Source organism: Lepidochelys olivacea, assembly GCF_965140295.1.
Source record: "Lepidochelys olivacea isolate rLepOli2 genome assembly, chromosome: 23".
Classification (NCBI taxonomy): Eukaryota; Metazoa; Chordata; order Testudines; family Cheloniidae; genus Lepidochelys; species Lepidochelys olivacea.
Genome location: NC_140433.1, coordinates 14,211,606 through 14,230,753, shown reverse-complemented (window position 1 = coordinate 14,230,753; position 19,148 = coordinate 14,211,606). Strand labels below are relative to the sequence as shown.

Genomic DNA, 19,148 nt, shown 5'->3' with positions numbered 1-19,148 from the left:
TGCCAGGGGGCTGAGCGGGGCCAGGCACTGGGGGACACCGTGAGGCAGAGGGCTGGGCAGGGGGTGCTCTCCTCTGGCAGGCAGGGCTGGGTGCTGGGGGGCGCCATGGGGCAGGGAGGAGGGGTGGGGGGACACTGTGGGCAGGGGGTGAAGATGGCACTACAGAAGGCCTGTGGGTGTCGAGGCCCCAGGCTGTTGCTCCAATCCCCCTGGAGTTAGGGTGTGAACCCCGGTGTCCGGGCCCAAACCCAAGTCTGGCGAGGATCTTGTATTGCTGTATGGCCCCCCCACACCGTTTGCACGGGACATGAGAATCTCTTACACGTCCCATCCCAAACTGCGACATGGCCATTCCCTGCCGCCCCGCCCCAGAGCTGGCTGCATCTCAGCCCCAGGCCAGCTGTCCCCATGTGGCGTTATGTGTGGCTGTTCCCCACCGCGCCTCCCCTCCCCAGAGCTGGCTGCATCTCAGCCCCAGGCCAGCCGTCCCCATGTGACGTTACATGCAGCTCTTCCCCGCCGCCCCGCCCCAGAGCTGGCTGCATCTCGGCACTGGGACAAGGACGCCGGGAACAAGAACTTGTGACACCAGCTGGGCTGAGATCCCAACAGGCCTCGTTTCTCCCGTGTGTCCCCAACTGGCAGGGGAGGGACTGGGCTAGGACTGAGCTGCTGAGGGGTGGGGAGGGATTAAAGGGCTGGGGAAGGGGGAGGGGGACGAGCTAGGGGGCCGGTCTGGGGAAGGGGTACGTGTGGGGTGTGGTTGGGAGGGGTTGGGGGCTGGGGAAGGGGGAGGGGCAGGGGTTAGGGGGCTGGGAAAGGGGGCGGGATCTGGGTGTGGGAGGGGTTAGGGGGCTGAGGGGGAGGAGGGGGCGAGGCTGGGAGATGGAGGGGGGTGGGCGGGGCAGGAGCCAGGTAACAGGGGGCGTGGTCTCCTTGCGCCCCGCCCCCTCCTCCCCTTCCTGTTTTCCCTCCCTGGGCGCACGCGCACTGCGGCCCTTTAAACGTGCGCAAGAAGTCCCGGCTCCCCCCCTCCCCGGGCCGCTGGCTCCCCTCCCCGGCGGAGGCGACAGGAATATCCCTCCGCCGCGGACTATTTTCTCTCCCTCCCGCCGCCCCTGCCGCCTCGCCGGGGGCCCGACGCCCGTCCCGTCCTCTCAGCGTTGGGGGGTTCTCGGCCCCGCCCGACCCGCCGGAGCCGCTCCCGAGCCCCTCCGGCCGCACCTTGGGGGACCCCCCCCGCGGCGGAGGGAGACGTCGTGTGGCGGCAGCGGCGGGCAGGCGCAACGAGCCCCAAGATGGCGGCGGCGGGCAGGCCGGGGGGAGCCGGCGGGGCCTGAGCCGGGGCAGGGGGGGGCAGCAGGCACCGGGCCGAGGAACGGGGAGTAGGGGCGCAGGGGGGGCGGCGGAGGGATCGCGAGTGGGGGGCGGAGGGTGAAGCGGCGGCGGCGGAGGCATCCGCGCGGGGCCTAGGCCGGCCACAGGCCTCGGGCTCGAGTAGACGCGGGGGGGGCCGGGGCGGGCATGGCCCCCTGAGGGGCGGGGGGCAGCCACGGCGCGGCGGCGGCGGGGCGGGCAGGACATGGAGGATCGGGCCCCCCCCGCCCGGGGGGAGGAGCCGCCCCCACCCGCGGCGGCTGCGGATCGGGCCCCCCCGCCACAGGATCGGGGCCCCGGGCGGGCCCCCGTGGCGGAGGATCGGGCCCCCGTGGCGGAGGATCGGGCCCCATTGGCGGAGGATCGGGCCCCCAAGGGGGATCGGGCCCCCCCGGCGGAGGAGCGGGGCCCCCGGCGGGCGTGGGAGAATCGGGCCCCCCCGGCGGAGGATCAGGGCCCCAGGGGCGATCGGGCCCCCCCGGCTGAGGAGCGGGGCCCCCGGCGGGGGTGGGGGGAGCGGGGCCCCCCTGCAGAGGAGCGGGGCCCCAAGACGGAGCGGGGGCCCCGGGGGGGGGCGGGACCCCGGGCCGGGTGGGGGGAGGGGGCGGGCGAGTGGGGGGCCCCCTGGCCGGGGGCCGAGGCCGAGCCCCCCGAGGATTTCCTGCCGCCCCCCGAGTGCCCCGTCTTCGAGCCCAGCTGGGCCGAGTTCCGCGACCCCCTGGGCTACATCGCCAAGATCCGGCCCATCGCCGAGAAGAGCGGGATCTGCAAGATCCGGCCCCCCGCCGTGAGTAGGGGGGCCGGGGGTCAGCGCCCGCCGTGGGGCGTGTGGGGGGGAACTGGGGGGGGTCAGCGCCCGCCGTGGGGCATGGGGGGGAACTGGGGGGGTCAGCGCCCGCCATGGGGCGTGGGGGGGGAACTGGGGGGGTCAGCGCCCGCCATGGGGCGTAGGGGGGGATAGGGGGTCAGCGCCTGCCATGGGGCATGTGTGGGGAGATGGGGGGGTCACTGCCCACCACAGCAATGCCTGCCTTGGGGCGTGTGGGGGCATTTGAGGGGTCCAAGCTAGTTCCCGCTGGGCGGGCCGACAGGCTGCCATGAGGGGCATCGGGGGGCACCAGGGGGAAATGGGGGTAGTGCTGGGCATGGGGGGCATGTTCTGCACAGTGTCTGGTGTGGGGGGCAATGCTCCCCATGGTGGGCAGTCGGGCACTGGTACCTCCCGTGCAGAGGGGTGGTCGGGGTGCCTGTGTCCCACTTGGCCCATGCCTGGGGGCCATGGGGGGTAGGGGTGAAGGCTCTTCATGTGTAGGGGGCAGGGGTGCCATGGGGGGTGGCAGGGGGCCGCAGGGTCACGGCAGGGCCCACTGGAACAGGGGCTGCGGGGCACTGCATGGACACAGGGAGTGGGGGGCGGTGGGTGATGGTCCCCGCCAGCGGGGGGCGCTGAGGATCTGGCTGACGGGCCGGGCCAGCGCTGACTTGGCATCTGGTTGAAATGGGGTCATCCGGCTGGGCCTCTCCGCTCCTCAGGGGCCCCCGCTGGCCTCAAGACCCTCCTGATCTCCTGGGGCTCTGGGATCCGTGGGGTCTGATTCCCAAACCCTCCTGCCCCCCACTTCCTCTGCTGGTCCTGGGCCGCGAGGTCATCAGCTCAGTGCCTGGGGATCAGGAGGGTGCTGGGGGGGGGAGAATCTCAGATCCCCCCCCCCCCCGCCCAATATCAGTGACACGTTCAATATGGCTGCCTCGCTCCAGCCTTTGTCTGGTAAACAGTGTGTGGGGGCCTGACACCTAGAGTGGTCCTGCCCACGGGTAATCTGGGGAGCAGCCCCCCAACATGGGACCCACAAGCCCCCTTCCTCAACCCCCATCTCCCCCACATCGTTTCTTTTGTGGCTGCCTCTTCCATCCTCCTGGCTGGGCTATTGTAATGGCTCTGGCCTGGCCTCTTCTCCTCCCAGACAGCTGGACATGGCTGCAAGTGGGCTCGCTGGGTTGGGGGGAGGGGATCTGGGGCTTGGGGGGGCACATCCAAAAGTGGGGGCTTCCCTGGGGAGGATCTTTGGGGCAGCTTGCTTGTCCCATCTCTCCCTGGCCCTGTCTCAGTTGGATCTGGTGGGTGCAGGGCATTGGAAGGATAGGTTTGAGTTCGGCCTGTGTTAGTTTCAGTGGCCTGCATTTGTTTCGCTGGCCTGCGTAGGTGTGCATCAGGCATCAGATCCAGGGGCTGGGGTCCCCCCCTTTCAGAAATGGGGGTGAGGGGAGCGATTGCCTGGCTGGGCTAGTGAACGCTGTGCTGGACTCCTGATGGCATTGGCTGTCGTCCCCTCCCCTGCCCCACTAAAGACCCTTGATTTGGCCGTGGGAGTGGCAGGAGTGGCTCCCGCTGGTCACAGACCCAGGCAGCCTTGCTCTTAGATCTCGGGCGTCTGGAGAGAGACTTTAGGGTTATAAACTGGTATGTTTACCCCAGAGGTGGCTGCATCTCAGTGCCGGGCAAACTGTCCTTGTGCAGTGTTATGTGCGGCTGTTCCTCAGCCACCGCGCCGGGCAAGCCATCCCTGTGCAGTGTTATGTGCGGCTGTTACCAGCTGCCCTATCCCTACCCTAGAGGGAGCTGCATTCCCATGCTGGGTGAAATGCAGATATTTTGGGATACGGCTTTGTCTGGCCTTAAGAGTGCTAACCCTGGGGTCAGGGCAGGTGCCCCCTGGCACCAGATGGACTGGGATGCGAGAGGTGTCCAGTCTGCTCTCAACTGTCCGCCCCACTGAGCTCCCTTCCCTGCCCTGCTGGCGTGGAGGTGCGGGGTGGTCCTGGCAACAGAAGATCTCCTGCCCTCCACTGGAGGGGATGGACCCTGCTCTGTGTGAGCCCCAATCCTCTCCGTGGGGGCCCCCAGCCCAGCACCCCCAGGGCGATGAGCACATAAGTAGCTGGGCATGTCCCGTCAGAGGCGATACCCGGTTGGCAGAGGGCTGCCCCTGCGGACGGTACTTGGGAAGAATCTTGGGGGGTCTCAAGGCAGCGTTGTCTGCTCCAGCACTAAGTCTCCTCCATTTCCCGTCTCTCCCCAGGACTGGCAGCCCCCCTTTGCTGTGGAAGTGGATAACTTCAGGTTCACCCCACGCATCCAGAGGCTCAACGAATTGGAGGTGAGCTGGGAGGCAGTGCCCGTGGTGGCTGCGGGGTGGCTGGTCCCCTGCTGCCCCGCCCCAGAGGTGGCCGCATCTCAGTGCTGGATAAACTATCCCAGTGTGGCGTTGTGTGGCCGTTCCCAACTGACCCACCCCAGAGGTGGCTGCATCTCCACGCCAGGTGGTACTCTGATGCCTTAGCTCTTGGCCTGAAAGGTCCCCTGCGACGGCAGTGCTGTTTCCCGGCTCCCTGTCCTTGCTGGTGGGGGCTGGGCAGGGCTGAAGCGCGGCCGCGTGAGCTGGAGAGGCGACACCCAGGTGAACAGCTCTGCTCCCCTCCCCGCCCCCAGGCGCAGACGCGGGTGAAGCTGAACTACTTAGACCAGATTGCGAAGTTCTGGGAGATCCAGGGCTCCTCGCTCAAGATCCCCAACGTGGAGCGGCGCATCCTCGACCTCTACAGCCTGAGCAAGGTAGGGCTGGCAGCGCTGGGGGGGGGAGATGGCTGTGGGTCGGGGAGGGGTGCTGGCAGTGCCGGGGGAGGCACGGGTTGGGGGCCATGGGTGCCGGCAGCTCTGGGGGAGTGTCCATGAGCTGGGGGCGCTGGCAGGGCTGCGGGTCAGGGAGGGGAGGGGTGGGTTGGGGCCAGAGGTGCCAGCAGCCCCAGGGCTGGGGTCTGTATGTTGGCCTGGGGTGCTGCAGAGCTGGAGGTCAGAGGCCGGGTCGCAGTCAGGGGAGGGGGCCGGCAGCATTGGGGGGGAATCCATGGGTGGGGGGGGCGCTGAGGGCCGGCGGCTCAGGGCTCTCTCCCCACAGGTGGTGCTGGAGGAGGGGGGCTATGAGGCCATCTGCAGGGACCGGCGGTGGGCTCGTGTGGCCCAGCGCCTCGCCTACCCCTCTGGCAAGAACATCGGCTCCCTGCTGCGCTCCCACTACGAACGCATCATCTACCCCTACGAGATGTACCAGTCGGGGGCCAACCTGGTGGTAAGGGGGGCTGGGGCTGGCCACTGGGCGGGACGGGCAGGATAGTTGGGGTCTGGTGGTTAGAGCGGGGGCAGTGGCTGCGAGCCCGGACACCTGGGTTCTCTCCCAGGTCTGGGAGGGGATCGATGCCAGGCTCTGTGGTGCCAGGCCCCGGGGAAAGCGCCCCGGCCGTCCCCCCTGGGTTTGGGCCCCACCCGGGGCTGGGGTCCATTTGGGTGCTAACCCCCGTCTCTCCCCAGCAGTGTGACGCCCGCCCCTTCGACAGCGAGGAGAAGGACAAGGAGTACAAGCCCCACAGCATCCCCCTGCGCCAGTCCGTGCAGCCCTCCAAGTTCAACAGCTACGGGCGCCGGGCCAAGCGGCTGCAGCAGGAGGTGAGTGGCCCCCCGGCTGGCCCCCAGGCCCCTGCAGGCCTGGGACGGACAACCAGCAAGTCTGCAGCAGGAGCCAGGACGCCTGGGTTCTCTGGCAGGGCTGTGGGATCCAGTTGTTAGAGTGGGGCAGGGGGCTAGGACTCCTGGGTTCTCCTTTCCACCTTGCTGTGTGGTTGGACAGGGGCTCTCCCCTCCCTGTAGGTCAGTTTGGTGCCTGTAAACTTGCAGGTGGTGTTATGCCCCATCTTCTCCCAGAGGTGGGAGAGAACACAGGAGTCTTGGCTCCCAGGCCCCCCACTCTAATGACTAGATCCCACTCCCCTCCTAAAGCCAGGGAGAGAACCCAGGCGTCCTGGCTCCCAGCTCGCCCCAACCCTTTCTAACCAGTAGGCCCTCCCGAGAGAACCCAAGAGTCCTGGCTCCCTCCTCCACTTCTCTTTGTACCTGTTTGCCCGTAGCTGGGGGGGAACTTGAGGGGGACTTTGCCATCCTGCCCGCAAATCTGGAGCGGCCCATTGGTGCCACCCCCAGCCCATCGCTGACGCTGGTGCCCCCCACCCCCATTTTCTTGCCCTTTTGCAGGAGTCTGAGGCCTGCCCTGAACGTGCCAGCCCATCGCCTCTGGTAGCTGAGCGAGCGCCCGCGGCCTGGGTACATTCCTGGCATCTGTCCGGACCCCCTGCCTCGCTCTCTCTGTCCCCCCGGTCCGCACCTCCCAGTAGGCCCTGCTCCAGCCCAGTGCATTTTGGGATACCTCACGCCCCCCCCCCCCCCTTTCCCCGGCTGTCCCTGTTTTCCTGCGCTTTCCTGGCCCGTTCCGGGGGGGGGGGGAGCAGGTTGGGAGTGGGGGGCGCTGCAGCCCCGCCCCTGCACTGACTCTGCCCCTCCCCCCACAGCCGGAGCCCACGGAGGAGGACATCGAGAAGAACCCAGAGCTGAAGAAGCTGCAGATCTATGGGGCCGGCCCCAAGATGCTGGGCCTGGGGCTGGTGGCCAAGGACAAGACCCTGCGGAAGAAAGGTGAGGGGGGGGCCTTGCCTGGCTGTGAGTGCCGGCAGGGGCGGGGCGGGGCGGTCTGTGCTGACTCCTCTCCCTTCCCCCCAGACAAGGAGGGCCCCGAGTGCCCCCCCACGGTGGTGGTGAAGGAGGAACCCCCCGGGGTGGATTCCCGGCTGGAGCCGCCATCACCCCGACCTTTCCTGGAGGTGAAGGAGGAGCTGAGGCACAGCCCGGAGCCCTGCACCAAGATGACTATGCGCCTGCGTCGGAGCCACGGCAACACGCAGTTCGTAAGTGGGGGGCCGGGACCCCCGAGGTGATTGGGCCCCCCTTCCCCTGGGCTGGGACCCCTAAGCTGGCTGGGACCCCCTGAACCGACCGGGCCCCTGGATCGGGACCCCCTGAGGTGATCAGCCCCCCCCTTTCCTCCTGAGCTGGCCTGGCCCCTGGATCGGGACCTCCGAGCCGGCTGTGCCCCCCCTGAGCTGGCTGGTCCCCTGGGCTGGGACCCCTGAGGTGACCAGGCCCCTGTGAGCTGGCTGGGCTCCTGGATTAGGACCCCCAAACCGGCTGGGACTCTGGCATGAGACCACCAACTTGACTGGTCCGCACCCCAACCTCCTGAGCAGGCTGGGGCCCCTGAGCTGACCGGGCCCCCAAACCCCTGAGCTGGCTGCATCTCTGCATCAGTAACCCTGAACCCGCCCCCCTGAACCAGCCCGTGCCTGCCCCGGGGCAGGTGGGAGCTGGTGCCCCGTTCCCCACACCCCGAGGCACCAAGCTCAGTGTCCCGTTCCCCGACCCCAGGGGCGCCAGGCCTCGCCACCTGACGCTGGCGCCCCCCTGCCCCACAGATCGACTCCTACGTGTGCCGGATCTGCGCCCGCGGGGACGAGGACGACAAGCTGCTGCTGTGCGACGGCTGTGACGACAACTACCACATCTTCTGCCTGCTGCCCCCCCTGCCCGAGATCCCCAAGGGCGTCTGGCGCTGCCCCAAATGCGTCATGGCGGTGAGCGGGGCGGGGCTGGCTGGGCCCCTGGGGCTGATTGGGAGGAGGGCGGGGAACCAGCCTGGCTGGGACTTGTGGGACGGGGGACGGGCTGGCTGGGGGGAACTGCCTGGCTTCCCCAGATGCAGGCCCCGTGAGTCTCCGTGGGGGTCCCCACCCCTCCCTGGCCCTGACATTCCCCCCCGCCCCCCGGCAGGAATGCAAGCGCCCCCCGGAGGCGTTCGGCTTCGAGCAGGCCACACGGGAGTACACGCTGCAGAGCTTCGGAGAGATGGCCGACGCCTTCAAGGCTGACTACTTCAACATGCCTGTCCACGTGAGTGCCCCCGCGGGCCCTCGGATGCCAGGGTTCTCTGCCGGCTCTGGGAGGGGAGTGGGAGTTAGTGGTTAGAGCAGGAGGGGGTGTGGCTGGGAGCCAGGACTCCTGGGTTCTCTCTCCAGCTCTGAGAGGGCAGGGGGCTGGGAGCCCAGACACCTGGGTTCTCTCCCCGGCTCTAGGAGGGGAGTGGGGCACAGTGGTCAGTGCAGTGGGCTGGGAGCCCAGACACCTGGGCTCCGGGGTGTAGCTCTGTGCCCATGCCCACCCTTGCCCCCCGGCAGATGGTGCCCACAGAGCTGGTGGAGAAGGAGTTCTGGCGCCTGGTGAACAGCATCGAGGAGGACGTGACGGTGGAGTACGGCGCCGACATCCACTCCAAGGAGTTCGGCAGCGGCTTCCCCATCAGCGACAGCAAGCGGAGGCTGTGCCCCGAGGAGGAGGTGGGGACCCCCAGCTGGCCCTTTTGCCACCTTTCCTGCCCTCTGGAGCCCTCCAGTCCCTGCCCTGGGGCCGGATGGGGGCCAGCGCCCCATTCATTCACCCCCGCAGCCAGCTGGCACCCCATAGAGGGAACAGGCCTCACGCCCCATTCCCTGACCTCCTGAACCATCCAGCACGCCCTAGAGGGGACAGGCCCCATTCCCTGAACCGTCCGGTGCTCCCTAGGGGAACGGGCCCCGTGTCCCATTCCCCACCCCGCACAGCCAGTCTCTGCCCTGGAGCCAGCCGGGCCCCTGGTGGCGTCTGGGAGCTCTGAGCCCCCCTCTCCCGGCAGGAGTACGCGGCCAGCGGCTGGAACCTGAACGTGATGCCGGTCCTGCAGCAGTCGGTGTTGTGCCACATCAACGCCGACATCTCGGGCATGAAGGTGCCCTGGCTCTACGTGGGCATGGTCTTCTCCGCCTTCTGCTGGCACATTGAGGACCACTGGAGCTACTCCATCAACTACCTCCACTGGTGGGGCAGAATGGGGGACTGGAATTGGGGGTCACTTGGGCTGGTGGGGGAGGAAATGGGGGGACAGGTGCCTGGGGGGCCGGCCATGGTGTTGGCGGCTGTCCCCAGGGGCGAGCCCAAGATGTGGTACGGGGTCGGGGGGTTAGCAGCTGCCCCCCTGACCCTGCGCTGTCCCCAGGGGCGAGCCCAAGTCGTGGTACGGGGTCGGGGGAATGGGGGGTTAGCGGCTGCCCCCCTGACCCTGCGCTGTCCCCAGGGGCGAGCCCAAGACGTGGTACGGGGTCGGGGGGATGGGGGGTTAGCGGCTGCCCCCCTGACCCTGCGCTGTCCCCAGGGGCGAGCCCAAGACGTGGTACGGGGTGCCCTCGTTCGCGGCCGAGCACCTGGAGGACGTGATGAAGAAGCTCACCCCGGAGCTGTTCGAGAGCCAGCCGGACCTGCTGCACCAGCTCGTCACCCTCATGAACCCCAACACCCTCATGGCCCATGGTGTGCCGGTGAGTGCCCTGTGCTGTTCTGGCCCCGCCCCCTCTGCCTCAGCCCCGCCCTCTGTGCTGTCCTGGCCCCGCCCCCTCTGCTCCAGCCACGCCCCCCCCACTGCACCCACTCCTCACCCTCATGAACCCCAACACCCCCACGGCTCTCCGGTGAATGCCCTGGCCCCCGCCCCACCCCTTGTGCCACCCCCTCGCTGCCCTGGCCACTCCCACTGCCTGCCTGCCTGCCCCTCGCCACCTCCTCCCTTCCCTGGCCACACCCCATCCACGCCCTCTGCTGCCCCGCCCACTGGCCAGTGTTAACCCGGCCCTCACCAGGCCCCCCTGCTTGCCTGCTTTGGCCACGCCCCAGCCACACCCCCTCAGTGCTGCTCACCTCACCTTGGTCCCAGCCCCCCCCCTTCCCACTCACCTGGTCGCTCCCTCCTGCCCCCCCAGGTCGTCCGGACCAATCAGTGTGCGGGAGAGTTCGTCATCACTTTCCCCCGGGCCTATCACAGCGGCTTCAACCAGGGCTACAACTTCGCTGAAGCTGTGAACTTCTGCACTGCTGACTGGGTGAGTACGCCCGGACGCCTGGGTCCTCTGGCCAGCTCTGGGAGGGGAGTGGGGTCTCGTGGTTGGGAGGGGGGAGGGTCTGGGAGCCTGGACGCCTGGGTTACAATGATGACGAGCCCGGACGCCTGGGTCCCTCCCTCCTTCCCCAGCTGCCGGCTGGGCGCCAGTGCATCGAGCATTACCGCCGCCTGCGTCGCTACTGCGTCTTCTCGCACGAGGAGCTGATCTGCAAGATGGCCGCCTGCCCCGAGAAGCTCGACCTCAACCTAGCGGCCGCCGTGCACAAGGAGATGTTCATCCTGGTGCAGGAGGAGCGCAAGCTGCGCAAGGCCCTGCTGGACAAGGTGGGGGCGGGGCTGGGGGGGGGAGAACGTGGGGCTGGGGAGGGGGGGGACATGGGGCTGGGGAGGTGGGGGACATGGGACATTGGGGTGGGGCTGGGGACGGGGGGGACGTGGGGCTGGGGAGGGGGGGACGTGGTGGGGGAGCTCGGGGGTGGCGGGCATATGATCCGTGCTCACCCCTCTCCCCGCCCAGGGGGTGACGGAGGCGGAGCGCGAGGCCTTCGAGCTGCTCCCGGATGACGAGCGCCAGTGCGACAAGTGCAAGACGACGTGTTTCCTCTCGGCGCTGGCCTGCTACGACTGCCCCGCCCGCCTGGTCTGTCTCTACCACATCCACGACCTCTGCAAGTGTCCCAGTAGCCGCCAGTACCTCAGGTGGGCCACGGGGGACCCAGGAGGCCGGGGTCCCCGCCCCGGGCCCTCCTCCCTCCGGCCACGGGGGACCCAGGAGGCCGGGGTCCCCGCCCCGGGCCCTCCTCCCTCCGGCCACGGGGGACCCAGGAGGCCGGGGTCCCCGCCCCGGGCCCTCCTCCCTCCGGCCACGGGGGACCCAGGAGGCCGGGATGCCCGCCCCGGGCCCTCCTCCCTCCGGCCACGGGGGACCCAGGAGGCCGGGGTCCCCGCCCCGGGCCCTCCTCCCTCCGGCCACGGGGGACCCAGGAGGCCGGGGTCCCCGCCCCGGGCCCTCCTCCCTTCGGCCACGGGGGACCCAGGAGGCCGGGGTCCCCGCCCCGGGCCCTCCTCCCTCCGGCCACGGGGGACCCAGGAGGCCGGGATGCCCGCCCCGGGCCCTCCTCCCTCCGGCCACGGGGGACCCAGGAGGCCGGGATGCCCACCACGGGGGACCCAGGAGGCCGGGGTCCCCGCCCCGGGCCCTCCTCCCTCCGGCCACGGGGGACCCAGGAGGCCGGGGTCCCTGCCCCAGGCCCTCCCACAGCCGGTATATGGGGCTCCCTGCGGCCCAGCTGACCCTGTGCTCGCAGGTACCGCTACACGCTGGATGAGCTCCCGGCCATGCTGCACAAGCTGAAGGTTCGGGCCGAGTCCTTCGACACCTGGGCCAACAAGGTCCGAATCGCCCTGGAGGTGGAGGACGGGCGCAAGAGGAGTAAGCACCCGCCGGACGCTTGGGGTCCCTTGGGAGGGAGAGGGGGGTCTGAACCCACCCATGTGCCCCTTTCCCACCTCACCCCTCCTGAGTGCCGGCTTGCACCCCACTCAGACCGTTAGCCCCTGCTCCCCTCCCCAAGCTGGGGAGAGAACCCAGGAGTCCTGGCTCCCAGTCCATCCGTGCCCCCCCCCCCCGCTCTAACCACTAGGCCCCACACCCCTCCCAGCTCCTGGAAGAGAACCCAGGAGTCCAGGCATGTAGCCCCCCCCCCCCCCCCCCCCAGGCTGGGGGAGAACCCAGGAGTCCCGGCGGAGAGGGAGCCTGAGCCGTGTGTCATTGCAGCGCTGGAGGAGCTGCGGGCGCTGGAGTCGGAGGCTCGCGAGCGCAAGTTCCCCGACAACGAGCTGCTGCATCGGCTGAAGAGCTGCCTGGCTGAGGCCGAGCGCTGCGTCTCCGATGCCCTGGGGCTCATCAGCGGCCTGGAGACCGGGTGAGTGGGGACTGGACCTGTGCCCGCGCCCCTCCCGTGGGGGGCCGGCGGGCTTCCTGACCCCTCCCGTTCCCAGCCCCCCTGGTGGCGGGCGGGCAGGTCCCCAGGCTAACCCGGCACGCCTCTCGCCCAGGGTGCCCGCCGTGCCGCTGTCGCTGGAGGAGCTGCGTGCCTTCCTGGAGCGCATGAGCAGCGTGCCCTGCGTCATGCACCAGCTGGCCGACGTGCAGGTGAGCAGGCACGGGCCACGGGGGCAGGCCCGGCTCGGGCGCCATACAGGGGAGCTGGGTTGGGGTACCCAGAGCCAGGATTGAGTGACTACCGGGGGCTGCGTTTGGGGGGTACTCGGGACTGGCCCCGCCCCCAGGCAGGGGGGAAGATGGGGCTGTGGGGGCTGCTTTGGGAGTACCAGGGACCGGCCTTGCCTTGACTCCCCCCCCTGCCCCGCCAGGTGGTGCGGGGAGGGGGTTCCCCAGGGGCGGGGCTTGGGGGGTTCCCAGGCCCGGCCCTGCCCTGACTCCCCCTCCCCCCGCAGGCGGTGCTGGAGCGGGCGCTGGGCTTCCAGGAGGAGGCGCAGGAGGCCCTGCGGGGGCTGCCCGCCAGCGCAGCCCAGCTGCAGGGGCTGGTGGCGCGGGGGGCACGGCTGGGTGTGGCCGTGCCCGAGACACGCCAGCTGGAGCGCCAGGTGCAGCAGGCGGCCTGGCTGGAGGAGGTGAAGCGGGCGCTGCGCTCGCCCCGTGAGCAGGTGCCCCTGGCTCTGGTGCGGGGCCTGGCCCAGGCCGGCGCCACCGTGGCCCCCAGCCCAGCCGTGGAGAAGGCCCGGGCCGAGCTCCAGGAGCTGCTGACCATCGCCCAGCGCTGGGAGGAGAAGGCCCACCTCTGCCTCGAGGCCAGGTGAGGGGCCCGGATGCCTGGGTTCTGGGGGCAGCAGGACCCCTGGCATCTCTTCACGGTTTTGGGGAGGGTAGCGGTTAGAGCCTGGGGGAGGTTGGGGGCCCGGACACCTGGGTTCTCTCCCCAGCTCTGGGAGGGGAGAGGGCACTAGTGGTGAGAACATGAGGCAGGTTGGGAGTGCAGACACCTGGGTTCCTTCCCCAGCTCTGGGAGGGGAGGGGGCCTGGAGATTGGAGCCGGGGGGCCTGAGCCATCCCCTCCCCCCCCCAGGCAGAAGCACCCCCCGGCCACGCTGGAAGCCATCATCAAGGAGGCGGAGAACGTCCCCGTGCACCTGCCCAACATCCTGGCCCTGAAGGAAGCGCTGGCCAAAGCCCGGGCCTGGATCGCCGATGTGGAGGAGATCCAGGTGAGCGATGAGGGGCTTTCTGGGGGGGAGTGTGGCGTGAGGCTGGGGGGTGGGGCTCTGGGGGAACTTGGGAGACCTGGGGCTGTGGGCCGTGACCCGGCGGCTCTGGGAGGATCACAGGGTGAGTCTGTGGGGGGCGGCGCTGACCTTTTCCCCCCGCCCTAGAACGGGGATCACTACCCCTGCCTGGACGACCTGGAGGGGCTGGTGGCCGTGGGCCGGGACCTGCCCGTGCGGCTGGAGGAGCTGCGCCAGCTGGAGGTGCAGGTGGGCACGGCGCACTCCTGGCGCGAGAAGGCCTCCAAGACCTTCCTCAAGAAGAACTCATGCTACACCCTGCTGGAGGTGTGTGGGGGGCGGGGCTGGGGGGTGTCTATGGCTCCCGTGGGGCAGCGGCAGGGGGTGGTGTCTGTGCCTTCCATGGGACAGTGGGGGGGGGGGGGCGGTGGTGGATCCCTCAGGGTAGTGGGGGCCGTGGCTCCCATGGGGCGCAGGTGGGTCCCACGGGGGAGAGGGTGGTGTTTGGGGCTGTGCTGGCTGTGGGGAGGATGGTAGGTCTTGAGGGGGTTGGGGGGGGCATGGGCCCCATGGGACCGGAGGGGCACGGAAGGCAGAGCCCAACCCCCTCTGCCCCCCCCAGGTGCTGTGCCCCTGTGCGGACGCTGGCGCGGCCAGCCCCAAGCGCACCAAGTGGCGGCGGGAGCCGGAGCTCGGCCTCTACAAGTCGGACACCGAGAGCCTGGGGCTGTCGGCTCAGGACCTGCGGGACCCTGGCTCCGTGGTGAGTGGGCAGCAGTGGGGCCCGGCCCCTCCGGAGGGCGGGGAATGGGGCATGGGGCCTGTCTCCTCTAGGGGCACCAGGAGAGACACTGGGGGGGGGGGGGGGGGCAGGGAGAGAAAGGGGAGGCTGGGGTTGGCAGGGGGGACGGCAGCGGGCAGGGAAGGAAAGGGGGGAGGCTGGGGGTTGGCGGGGGGGCCCGGCAGAGGGCAGGGAAGGAAAGGGCGGGGAGGCTGGGGCGGGCTGTGGCGGGGGGGGAGCGGCAGGCTGGGGCTGGCGGGGGGAGCTGGCAGCGGGCAGGGAGGGAAAGGGGGGAGGGCTGGCAGAGGGCAGGGAAGGAAAGGGGAGGCTGGGGCTGGCGACAGAGGAGGCTGGGGTTGGCGGGGGGAGCTGGCAGCGGGCAGGGAGGGAAGGGGGGGAGGCTGGGGGCTGGCAGGCTGCCCGCCTCTCCCCCCCCCGCACTGAGCCCTCCCCGCCCCCCGGCAGATTGTGGCGTTCAAGGAGGGCGAGCGGAAGGAGAAGGAGGGCATCCTGCGGCTGCGCCGCGCCAACGCGCTGAAGCCCGGCCCCCCCGCGCCCGGCCCCCCCTCCTGCGTGTGCGGCCGGCCGCCCGGGCCCGGCATGCTGTGCTGCGAGCTCTGCCGCGACTGGTTCCACGCCCCCTGCGTGGCCTGGCCCCGCCTGGGCGCCCAGAAGCCCTCGCCCGCCTGGTGGGAGTGGGACGCCAAGTTCCTGTGCCCACTTTGCCAGCGCTCCCGCCGCCCGCGCCTCGAGACCATCCTGGCCCTGCTGGTGGCCTTGCAGAAGCTGCCGGTGCGGCTGCCCGAGGGCGAGGCCCTGCAGTGCCTGACGGAGCGTGCCATCACCTGGCAGGACCGCGCCCGCCAGCTGCTGGCCTCGCCCGAGCTGGCCGGGCCCCTGGAGCGCCTGGCGGCCCTGCGCCAACGGCTACACGGGGACGCCGGCGCCCTGCGGGAGACCAGCCGCAACGAGCAACCCAAGGTGAGGGGGGCTGGGCGGGGGGCGCTCGCCCCGGTCCGCTGGTGCCAGGCACGGGGGGAGGTAGGTCTGCCTTTGCCCCACCCCAGCGAGGGAGCCCCTGGGACCAGGCCCCCTAGATTTGGGTCCCCCGAGGTGGGGGTGGGGCCACATGCCTGTCTCACCACTCTGTCCCCTCTTGCCCCCCGCAGCTCTCCCTGGAGAACGGGGACGCCCCGTCGCCGGAGAAGATGGGACCCTTCACCTCTGGTAACGCCCCATATCTGCTCTGCACCGGGGTTGGGGCAGAGGGAGGGGAGGGTCCGGGGGGGCTGGAGCTGGTACCGAGGGGACGGTGTGTGGCATGGAGGGAGACAGAGGGAGGGATTTAGTGGGGGGCAGCAGCTGGCACTGAAGGCGCGGGGGGGGCAGGGCGGAGGGAGGGGGCGCTGAGGGTGCAGTGGGGATTGCAGGCTGGCCCCATCCCCCCTCACTGCCCCGTCGCCCCCCAGACCTGGAGGCGCTGGGCGCGGCGTTGGCACGGCTGCAGGGCCCGGTGCTGGAGCTGCCCGAGGGGCCGCGGCGGGCGCTGGAGGAGCTGCTCCTGGAGGGCGACCTGCTGGAGGTGACGCTGGACGAGGGGCAGAGCCTCTGGAGGCTGCTGCAGGCTGCCCGGGCGCCCCCCGTTGACACCTTCCGCCATCTGCTGGAGGTGAGGGGCACCGGCAGAGCTGGGCCAGCAGGGGCTGTGGGTCAGGCGTGAGAGGCACCGGCAGAGCTGGGGGGCAGGGCTGGGCTGGCAGGAGGCTGTGGGTCGGAAGTGAGGGGCACCGGCAGGGCCAGGGGAGGTTGTGGGTCAGGAGTGAGGAGTACGGCTGGGCTGGCAGGGGGCTGTGTGTCGGGAGTGAGGGGTACGGCTGGGCTGGGGGAGGTTGCGGGTCGGGATGAGGGGCACCGGCAGGGCCGGGGGAGGTTGTGGGTCAGGAGTGAGGGGTACGGCTGGGCTGGCAGGAGGCTGTGGGTCAGAAGTGAGGGGCACCGGCAGGGCCAGGGGAGGTTGTGGGTCAGGAGTGAGGAGTACGGCTGGGCTGGCAGGGGGCTGTGGGTCGGGAGTGAGGGGTACGGCTGGGCCGGGGGAGGTTGCGGGTCGGGATGAGGGGCACCGGCAGGGCCGGGGGAGGTTGTGGGTCAGGAGTGAGGAGTACGGCTGGGCTGGCAGGGGGCTGTGGGTCGGGAGTGAGGGGTATGGCTGGGCTGGGGGAGGTTGCGGGTCGGGATGAGGGGCACCGGCAGGGCCGGGGGAGGTTGTGGGTCAGGAGTGAGGGGTACGGCTGGGCTGGCAGGGGGCTGTGGGTCGGGAGTGAGGGGTACGGCTGGGCAGGGGGAGGTTGCGGGTCGGGATGAGGGGCACCGGCAGGGCCAGGGGAGGTTGTGGGTCAGGAGTGAGGAGTACGGCTGGGCTGGCAGGGGGCTGTGGGTCGGGAGTGAGGGGTACGGCTGGGCAGGGGGAGGTTGCGGGTCGGGAGTGAGGGGTACGGCTGGGCTGGCAGGGGGCTGTGGGTCGGGAGTGAGGGGCACGGGCACAGCTGGGGGAGGTTGTGGGTCGGGAGTGAGGGGTACGGCTGGGCCGGGGGAGGTTGCGGGTCGGGATGAGGGGCACCGGCAGGGCTGGGGGGAGCCCGGGGCTGCAGGGGGTCCATGTCCGGCTGACGTTCCCTGTCGCCCCCAGCTGGAGCAGGCAGAGCGGCGTGGGGCCCGGGGCCGGGATGCCGAGCGACGCCGGAAGCGCCGGGCTGAGCGGGGGGAGCTGCCCCCCCTACCGAAGGAGGAGTTAGAGCCAAAGAGGAGCCGGGAGAGCGAGCCCCCCGATGTGGCCCCCCCCGGGACCGGCACCGACCACAGCCAGAACGGTGTCGGGGTGAGATTTGGGCACTTGGGGGTGCGCCTGGGGCTGTGGGGGCGTGGGAGGGGGTTTTGGTTGCCATGGGGGCCCGTGGGGCTGGGGTCCCCCCCTGACCCTCTGGGCTGGAATCTCCTGATCCTACTGGGGGGGCTCCGTGGGGTCCCCCGACCCTCACTAACCCCCCTCCCCTGTTGTCCCCACAGCAGTTGTGACGCCGGCCCCCTCCTCCGGACCGGACGGCTGACTTGATGGCGCCCTGACTGGGGGGGGACCGGGGGGCGGAGCTGACCCCCCCAGGACGCTCCCCACCGGGGGACCCCGGGCCGGACTCTGCCCAGTGATGTAATTATTTTACGTTATCCTTCCTTTTGTATCATGGATACCTCGGTGCAGAGACGGGGAGTGGGGGGATCTCGCTGACACCCCCGCCGGAGCCAGGGGGCACCGCCCCCCAGAACTGTGCCCCTCCGGATTCACCATGGACGTCTCGGGGCACCCCCGAGATACCAGCACAGCCAGATCGGCCGGACCAGCGCCCTGCACTGGTTGGACTTACTCTGGGGGGGACAGATTCCCCCCCCACACACACACACACACTGCAGCCCTGCCCCCCTCTCCCCCGGAGCTGCACAGCTGCCTCTCCAGCCCGGGATGGGTTTTTTATAGGAATTGGGGGAACCACTTTGGGGTTTTTCGGGGGGGTGGTGAGGGGGGCAGCAGGGCTGGGGGGCGGAACCTGGTCTGTTTCCAGCCCGCCCCACAACACCCCTTAGGGGCCCAGCCCTGACACTAAACCTCTCTCTCTCTCTCTCTCTCTTTTTAGTGTTCCTATCACTGTCTATGGGGGGGTGGGGGGGGCGTTATTGTATTATGATTTTTTTATTATTATTAAACTTTGGAGGCTAATGGAGCTGTTTGGGGGGGTCCCGGGGGGCCCCCAGAGCTGGCTGCGTTTCGGCGCCTCATCCCTGTGCTGCGTTTTATGGGGCTGTTCCCCAGTAGCCCCAGAGCTGGTCAGCCGCCTCCCAATTCCGGGAATCTGTTTACTTGGTCCCCATTTCCCCTGGGCTCAGCCATGCTCAGCGCCCCCCTGATCTGATCGGGGGGGGCTGGGATTGGCCCCCAGAGCTCTGGCCTGTGGTGGGCACGGGGGAGAACAGCTCTGGAGCTGCAGGGACAGAGGTGAAAGCTGGGACAACAGTAATTCGGGGGGTGGGGAGAGGGCTCCTTGGCGCGTTGGCAAGTGGGGGGCACTGGCTGAGTTATGGGGAGTGCCCAGGACTGGGGCAGCGCCAGGGCTCCCACGGGTTCCCTCTCCATTCATGCATCATCAAACTCGGCCCATCTCCACGGGTCTTGGGGGAGCACCAGGGCGAGTTGGAGAGCGCCGGGTTCTTTAGTCCAGTCGAGCCCCTCGACTCGGGCTCAGTGGGGAGATGTGTTTGCGTCCGTGAGCGAGATGTCCTGCAGCGGAACATGGTCGTCCTCACGAGGGTGTCCAGCGCCGGCTCCACCTGCAGCCTGGCTCGTCGATGCTCTGTCTGCTACTCGTGCCCACCTGCGCCATCTGCATGATGCCAGGTCCCATTCGCCCCCTCTTGGGCTCATAACTGAATTCTAAAACTTCAGGGGGAAAATCATGAGGCAAGGAATTCCACAGGTGAACTTCAAAACTACTGCTTTCTTGTGGCTGTGACACATTCTCAGCTCAGAAGGGACTGGTGATCTAGTCTGCTCTCTTGCATCGTGCAGGCCTGAGACCTGCCCCAAAATAATCCCTAGAGCCGAGCTTCTAGAAATCCAGCCCCGCTGGAGTTTGAAATGGCAGGGGATGGCGAATCCGCCATGCCCCTTGGTCGGTTGTTCCCCTGCTTAATTCCCCTCAGCGTGAAACCTTATTTGCAGGTTGAATTTCTCTCGTTTCAGCTGCCAGCTGTTGGCTCGAGTGAGTTATGAAATACTCGGTTTCAGAGTAACAGCCGTGTTGGGCTGTATTCGCAAAAAGAACAGGAGGACTTGT

The 19,148-nt window shown here is 69.5% G+C and overlaps 1 protein-coding gene across 1 annotated transcript; it reads left to right on the top strand.

Annotated features, from left to right (window-relative positions):
- Nucleotides 1-1,582: 1,582 nt before the first annotated feature.
- Nucleotides 1,583-17,712, top strand: KDM5C (lysine demethylase 5C; the record flags this gene model as incomplete). Its single annotated transcript, XM_084612963.1, has 28 exons — nt 1,583-2,164; nt 4,458-4,535; nt 4,868-4,990; nt 5,334-5,504; nt 5,744-5,878; nt 6,461-6,529; nt 6,775-6,898; nt 6,983-7,167; nt 7,732-7,890; nt 8,087-8,206; nt 8,491-8,649; nt 8,985-9,166; nt 9,501-9,663; nt 10,102-10,221; nt 10,371-10,565; nt 10,759-10,940; nt 11,549-11,673; nt 12,019-12,166; nt 12,300-12,396; nt 12,702-13,060; nt 13,331-13,469; nt 13,635-13,814; nt 14,110-14,250; nt 14,734-15,249; nt 15,438-15,495; nt 15,738-15,937; nt 16,955-17,143; nt 17,332-17,712. 28 exons carry the CDS (start codon nt 1,583-1,585, stop codon nt 17,338-17,340), a joined length of 4,908 nt encoding a protein of 1,635 aa, XP_084469089.1. The 3' UTR covers nt 17,341-17,712.
- Between the last annotated feature and the right edge of the window lie 1,436 nt (nt 17,713-19,148).